The sequence below is a fragment of the Sinocyclocheilus rhinocerous genome, unplaced genomic scaffold, assembly GCF_001515625.1.
Source record: "Sinocyclocheilus rhinocerous isolate Xijiao unplaced genomic scaffold, SAMN03320098_v1.1 scaffold691, whole genome shotgun sequence".
Taxonomy (NCBI): domain Eukaryota; kingdom Metazoa; phylum Chordata; class Actinopteri; order Cypriniformes; family Cyprinidae; genus Sinocyclocheilus; species Sinocyclocheilus rhinocerous.
Genome location: NW_015656606.1, coordinates 790,553 through 798,507, shown reverse-complemented (window position 1 = coordinate 798,507; position 7,955 = coordinate 790,553). Strand labels below are relative to the sequence as shown.

The 7,955-nt window shown below is 36.6% G+C and overlaps 1 protein-coding gene across 1 annotated transcript in view; it reads left to right on the top strand.

The window, feature by feature from the left end:
- The window catches only part of slc12a6 (solute carrier family 12 member 6), a 32,104-nt gene that overhangs the window by 6,102 nt on the left and 18,047 nt on the right, over window positions 1–7,955 (top strand). The window contains exons 2-7 of the mRNA XM_016528199.1: window positions 436–530; window positions 2,598–2,726; window positions 2,865–3,011; window positions 3,568–3,622; window positions 6,530–6,660; window positions 6,741–6,982. Coding sequence (XP_016383685.1) covers window positions 436–530; window positions 2,598–2,726; window positions 2,865–3,011; window positions 3,568–3,622; window positions 6,530–6,660; window positions 6,741–6,982 — 799 coding nt within the window. The remainder of the gene's footprint in view (window positions 1–435; window positions 531–2,597; window positions 2,727–2,864; window positions 3,012–3,567; window positions 3,623–6,529; window positions 6,661–6,740; window positions 6,983–7,955) is intronic.

Here is a 7,955-nt window from a genome sequence, read left to right as displayed (position 1 = left end):
TGCTTTCTGCGGCTACATGTGTGTGTGTGTGTGTGTGTGAGAGAGAGTGTGTGAGTGAGTGCGTGAGTGTGTCTGTGTGTGTGTGTGTGTGTGTGTGTGTGTCTGTGAGTGTGTCTGTGAGTGAGTGAGTGTCTGTGTGTGTGTGTGTGTGTGTTGTGGAAGTGAGAGTGTGTTTGCTGATGGTGGCACAGTGTCATGTGATCCGTCACTGAACTTTCACATCCGTCCAGTTCTGTTGTTCTTTATTGATCTCATTGAAATGCTCATTTATTTTTCCCAAATCTTTGTTTTATCTCATTGCTGTGTCAGTAGCAGCATTAAATGAAAATGTAAAATGATTGTTTCCCAACAGGTTTCCCAAGCACTCATACTAACCCATTAAACTTAAGAAACATTAATAACAGGTGTGTGTATGTGTGTGTGTGTGTGTGTTAGGTGATGGCGGTGTGAAGCTGTCCAGCGTTTACATCAATAACTCTCACGCCATTGATGACGATGATTTCTACGACAGGAATCTGGCTCTGTTTGAGGTTTGCGCTGTCAATATCATTAGTCCTCTCATTTTTGTTGGCTGAATCTCACAAATATGTGTGTGTGTGTGTGTGTGTGTGTGTGTATGTGTGTGTATATATATATATATATATACACACACATACACACACAGAAAAACAATCAAGATTTATATTTGTTTTACTTAATGCACTTCACAATAAAAATACTTTCTTTTATTAAATTATTACATTTAAAAAAAAAATTTTTGCATTGTGACATTTTCATGACAATTAAGCATATTATGAAAACAATGTTGCAGTGATATTTATACTATTTTGATTTCATTTTTTAAATAAAATAACATTTAAATGTAATTAAACATTAATGAAAATTAAAATCATGTAAATTAAATTCAGTGCAAATCAATAACAACCATTATGTATATTTATTAGGGCTGTCAATCGATTAAAAACTAATTAATCGCACATTTTGTCTGCGAATAATCGCACCTAACATTAAAGTTTTAAAATATACTTTTTAGTGCTGTGAAATGATTAATCGCAATTAATCGCATCCAAAATAAAAGTTTTTGTTTACATAATCAAATTAATGTAGAAACAACATAAAGACAGTATATTTTTAATATTTGTTTAATGGCATCTTTTTCTTGACTGAAGGCGAGTCTCACTAATACAAATACTACTGATGCCTCTAGGAAATGTTTTTTTTCCCTAATATTTAACCATTGACTAGCCATTCAACATTACAGTATAATTGAGAGCTGTCAATTTGAACATCTATTAGACTTTAAAATATAACAACTTCTAATTTAATTGAACTTAAAGCCATTTTCACATAAACCCATTATAATAAAAGTCATATTTAGTTACCTGTGCCCTTCAGCATGTAGGAAATATACAGAAACAGAATAAAGTTATCAAACACTAAATTCTAAATTAAATATAGATGAATCCTTAAAGCTCTTTCTTCTTTTGTTCTTTGAACAGCATCACAGCAGCTGGTTATCAGGTTATTTTGGCTGCTGAACGTGACGCGGATCTGACACGCTTCATAGTTTCTCATAACTCTTTACCTTTTCTGACCCACTGCATTTCTTAAAGTCTCTGTAACGAGCTGAGGAGTTGAATCAGGTGTTAGATGAGGGAGACAGTGCTGCTGCTCCACGACAGATCTGAAAACCACTGCATTTCAGAGACATGATCTTAAATCTGACTTGTATAACAAATACTTACATGCACAGTTTTAAAGCAGCTTTAATCGGCTTTTTGGTAACTTCATGACTTAACTGACAAAATCACAACAACATTACATGCCGGTAGTTTCTTTCGCGCTTTAATATGCAATGATAAACAGCATGCTTCTCCGCATTTGTGCGTGCAGTTGAACGAGCATTTGCTACGATCACAGTATACCGGCTGACAGGACAGGAAAATAGTTTTTTACTGACATATGGCCTGGCAACGTCTCATCTGACCGCAGTTCACTGTAGTTCTGCTGAAGCTCGTCGTCGCTCGTTTGACTCTCGCCAGCGCTGAGGTGAAGTTAGAGAGTGCGTCTGAAAGTCTCCCATTTGATATGGTTGTAAACGCAATTCTTGTCAAGAAAAAACAGACAGAAGAAGCAGTTGTGAGTGGGGTGGCCAATACTAGCTCCGCCCCGCGTTAATTGAGTTAAATATTTTGAACGCGTTAAACTGAAAAAAATTAATCGCATTTGTTAACGCACTAATTTTGACAGCACTAATAATTACTGTTTTACTTTAAAGAATGTACACAATTTAAATATTAAATCTTTTTTAATTAAATTAAATTACAATAATTAGAATACGGTAGGAGGGAATCTTAATTATGGAAATAATATCATAATATAGGAAATCTTTACAGTTCTAAAAATAGCCTTTATTTTCTCCATGCAAAACCTTTTTTTTTTTTCCAATTGATTTTGAACCTGAACTTTTCTTGACAGATTCTCTTTTTATCGTCTCTTTTATATTCACCCATTTTTTCCCCTCTCTTTGGTGAATGTACGTTATATTCCTGTCATCTGACGTGTGTGTGTGTGTGTGTGTGTTTCTCTCTCTGTAGGAGGAGATGGACACTCGTCCCAAAGTGTCGTCTCTGCTCAATCGTCTGGCGAACTACACAAACCTCATGCAGGGAGCTAAAGAGCACGAGGAGGCCGAGAGCATTGGCGAGAAGCGCAAGTGCAGCAAGGTGAAACACACACACACACATTATAAACAGGCTCCAGACGCAGTAAAACGCTGCTTTGTCACGCTAAATCCCAGCTTTGTGTCAGATCATGTTGATTTAGTGAGTGTTTTTCCCATGATTCCCTGTGTTTGGTGTCAGTCTCCTCAGATGGGCACCTTCATGGGCGTGTATCTGCCGTGCCTGCAGAACATCTTCGGCGTGATTCTCTTCCTCAGACTGACGTGGGTCGTCGGTACGGCCGGAGTCCTGCAGGCGCTGTGTATCGTCTTCATCTGCTGCTGCTGCGTGAGTCTCACACACACACACACACACACACACAGACACAGATATACACACACAGATACACACACACACACACACACACACACAGATATACACACACACACAGATACACACACACACACACACACACACACATTGAATAAATTTAATTAATTTTAATATATTTTACATGTATATGTATATGCATAAACAAATATGTGACCCAGGACCACAAAACCAGTCATAAGAGTCAATTTTTTAAAATTGAGATTTATACATCATCTGAAAGCTGAATAAACCAAATGAAGTTCTTAGCAATGTATATTACTAATCAAAAATTAAGTTTTGATATATTTACGGTAGGACATTTACAAAATATCTTCATGGAACATGATCTTTTCTTAATGTCCTAATGATTTTTGGCATAAAAGAAAAATCGATCATTTTGACCCATACAATGTATTTTTGGCTATTGCTACAAATATACCCCAGCGACTTAACACTGCTTTTGTGCTCCAGAGTCACATATAGAAACCGCATAAGTGTTGTTATATTGAGCATCAAGTCTCTCTCTATTCAGACGCTGCTGACTGCGATATCAATGAGTGCCATCGCTACTAATGGAGTCGTGCCAGGTGAACTTTCTCTTCTGTTCAACTAGAAAAGAGCATTAATGAGTTCAGAAGGTGTGTCGAGAGGCGATAGCGACGCTTTACAGCGCTGAGCTCTGATAAATATCTGATGTGTGTCTGTGATCTGATTTACTGTGTGTGATGTAACAGTGTGAGTGTTAATGTGATCGTTTAGAGCCTAGTTCACGTAATCATGTGGACTTGAACTCTGATCAAAATTAGAGAACACTTTCAGATTACTCACAGTTATTGGTGTTAATCTGGTACCTGGTGCTAATTTCCTTAATTACTTGACAAACCCTATTTAACTGGCAGTATTCTTCTAATTTTCACTGAGATTGTAAAATGGTGAGCTGCTCTAAGGTGACTGAAAGCCTGAGACAGGAGGTTGTCCAGATGAAGGCCAAAGGGACGACCCTTTCAGCCACTGCACGAGAAGCTGCTCGTTCCAAATCTGTGATTTCTCAAATATTGCAGCTTTACAGTGACACTAATTCATTCAAGTCCCTCAAAAAGGCTGGTCAGCCACATAAGACAAATGCAGAGAGGACAGGATAATGCAGAGACTCTCAATGGAGAATCGGTTCAGCACTGCAGCTGGAATTGCTTGTCAGGTCAGCACTGAACAGTATAAGGATCTGTCTCGGCACGTTTAAGAGAAGACTGAATGCAAACTCTGCAGTGACCAAACCTCTCATCAGCAGAAAGAATCAAAAGGCTAGATTCACCTTTGCTGAGGAGCATGTTGTGTGAAGAGAGAACTGGTCCAAAGTTCACTTTAGTGAGGAACTGCAACATGCGGTTCCTTCCCTGCAAGCATCTCCCAATCAGCCTGCAGTTTTCATGCAGGACAAAGCTCCCGTCACACTGCAAAACGGGTAAAGCAGCTCCTTAAAGCTGAAAACACTGAAATAATGAAATGGCCGGCTCAGAGTCCAGATCTAAACCCGACTGAAAATCTCTGGGAAATCCTTGGCAACAAAGTTCTGGCTAAGAAGCCCACTACAGTCACCGAACTATAGAAGAGACTGAAGAAGAGTGGACCGAGATCACAGCAGCGCAGTCTGAGAAACTAGTGAAGTCCTGCGGCCGCAGATGTGCTGAAGTCACTCAAAGCAGGGCCCTCTACACTTCCTACTCATTTCTGACAGATGTAACCCTCCAAAACTTTAGTTGTAATCTTCTTTCATGCTACAGTGGTTACTGTTCTCTAATTTTGATCACTGTTTTCCACAAAATTAAGTTTTTTTTAATTGAAATGCCTTGGATATGTTGTCAGACATGTTAGTAGAACAGTGGTAAACCTACAGCTAATATTCCATATTAACAATATTTCAGAAAAATCAAGAATTATTAAATAAAGTAGTCGCACCCGGTGAATCTGAGGTACACTACTGAATGAATGTCTCCAATATTTCCCTCACATGAACACGTCTGGGGGAGTAGGAAAGTAATGGCAAAGCATTTTGTTTTAGTAGCAGCACGTTTATTTGATACATATAAAAATTAATTTGCCTAATATTTAAAATTATTTATTTATTTATAATGTATATATATATATATATAGCTTATGTTGTCTCCAGGGATTAAAGTTCCGTCGCTACGACGGATTTCCGTCAGTTCATAAAGACAGTCACGTGCTTCATTCCTGAATGATTCAGCCGTTCGAACGAATCAATTGAATGAATGATTCAGTAATAAAATCAGTGACTTGCCGCCACCTGCTGGTGGATTTAGTTTCATTTTTAGCGTATAATTTCAGTTATTTGAATCATATTTCTGTATTCAAAGTCTTATATTTAAAACATTAATCTCATCATGAATTTATGAATTTAATTGCAATCATGCTACCTCTGAGCCTCATTAAACGTCTGAAAATGTACCTTCAAGCCACTTTTGTGTTCTTCTGTGCCACCTCTGTAGTATAAATTAATTTATTAATACTAATTTCATATGATTGGTAACTTATTTGTCTTATTCTACATATTGTTTTAAATAGAAATTTTAAAAAGGTTATAAACATAAATTTTTGAATTTGACATAGATGATGCCATTACAAAGATGCTCCTGTAAGTCACTTTAAGGAGTCAAATGTCACCTCATATTAGGAAGGCTCATTTTTGATCAGAATTTTTGATTATTAATCAGAAGGTGCTCCTAAATTTTTAAATTAGGAGGACAAGCGCTCCTAATTACAAGAAAAACACTGCTCTTAAACTGGGTGTGACAGGTATGGCTGAGGAATGGGGTTTGGTCGAAGGGAAATTTTCAGTCAAAATATATTTTTTTTTGCTTTAACCCCTGTAATATAATAAGAAGTAGAATAAGACAAATAAGTTACCAATCATATGAAATTAGTATTAATAAATTAATTTATACTACAGAGGTGGCACAGAAGAACACAAAAGTGGCTTGTAGGTACATTTCCAGACGTTTAATGAGGCTCAGAGGTAGCATGAGTGCAATTAAATTCATAAATTCATGTGGAGATTAATGTTTTAAATATACAATTTTGAATACAGAAATATGATTTAAATAACTGAAATTATATGCTAAAAATGAAACTAAATCCACCAGCAGGTGGCGGCAAGTCACTGATTTTATAACTGAATCATTCATTCAATTGATTCGTTCAGACGGCTGAATCATTCATTCAATTGATTCGTTCGAACGGCTGAATCATTCAGGAATGAAGCACGTGACTGTCTTTATGAACTGACGGAAATCCGTTGTCCCTGTGTCTCTCTATTAATATGATTTGCATGCATAATAATGATTTCTAGTATCATATCTGACTCTGCTGATGTTGAGCTGCTTCTGCTGCCGTAGGTTTGATGAATCTGTCTCTCCTGCTGTTGTAGAGTTAACATAGTGACTAACACACAGCCGTCTGTCTCTCCGCTCCTCCAGCGGGCGGCTCGTACTTCATGATCTCCCGTTCGCTGGGGCCCGAGTTCGGCGGGGCCGTGGGCTCCTGCTTCTATCTGGGCACGACCTTCGCCGGCTCCATGTACATCCTCGGGGCCGTCGAGATCCTGCTGGTGCGCAGGTCTTCACGTCTAACATTAATATAACGTTGGTTCGCATCAGAGTTTTTGTTCAGTTCTTCTGCCGTTTACAGATGTATATCGCTCCAAGTTCTGCCATCTTCGTCTCGGAGAGTCCTGACGGCGAGGCGGCGGCCATGCTGAACAACATGCGCGTCTACGGCTCCATCTTCCTAGTGCTGATGTCGCTGCTGGTGTTCGTGGGAGTCAAATACGTCAACAAGCTGGCGTCTGTGTTTCTGGCCTGTGTGATCGTGTCCATCCTCTCTATCTACACCGGAGCGCTGGTGTCCGTCTTCAGCCCGCCGTCCTTCCCGTGAGTATCTGTGAGGATGAACACGTCATGTGAATCATGTGCAAAAATAAGTGCGTTAATTTATTTAAATACTTAACCTTTTAATCAAAGCTAGCTTGTGATGCGCAGTACACTCCCATTTAAAAGTACTTTATTCATAAGGGACGCATTAAACTGATCAAAAGTGACAGCAAAGACTATTCTAATGTTACAAAAGATTCTATTTCAAATAAATGCTGTTCTTTTGAGCTTTATATTCATCTGTGAATCCTGAAAAATACTATGGAAATATATGTGATGACCAATGTAATGCAAATATATACATAAACATCTGCTGGTTTTATCCAAAATTATGTTTAAATGAGTTAAATTATATATTTTGTAAATAATATAATTAATTAATTAATTATATAATATTATATATTTATTACATTTTATTTAATTCTAAAATTAAATATTAAAAAAAAAATAGAAATTTGGTGTAAATTGTCAGTAGTTTTTCTCTTGAGCGTTTGTAGTTGTTCATATGTGGCCCTGGAGCACAAAACCAGTCAGTTTGTAGCTGCTGTTCTTTTGAGCTTTATATTCATCTGTGAATCCTGAAAAATACTATGGAAATATATGTGATGACCAATGTAATGCAAATATATACATAAACATAGTCAAATTTAATGTTTTTTTTGTTTTTTTTATATTACCATTATCAAATTGACGTACAAATGAATTAAATACATTATATATTGTGTAAATCATATATTTGGTCACTTATATTCTAATATATATGAATTTATTACATTTTAGTTTTAAAAAATCAGAAATTCGTTATAAATTGACAGCGTTGGCAGTAGATTTTCAGCTGTTTTTATCCATTAATTAAGTTATAATAATATAATATATAAATCATATATTTTATTAATTATATATTATATATTGATTTATTACATTTTACTTAATTTTTTAATTTTATATACATTTTACTAAAATTAATTTCATA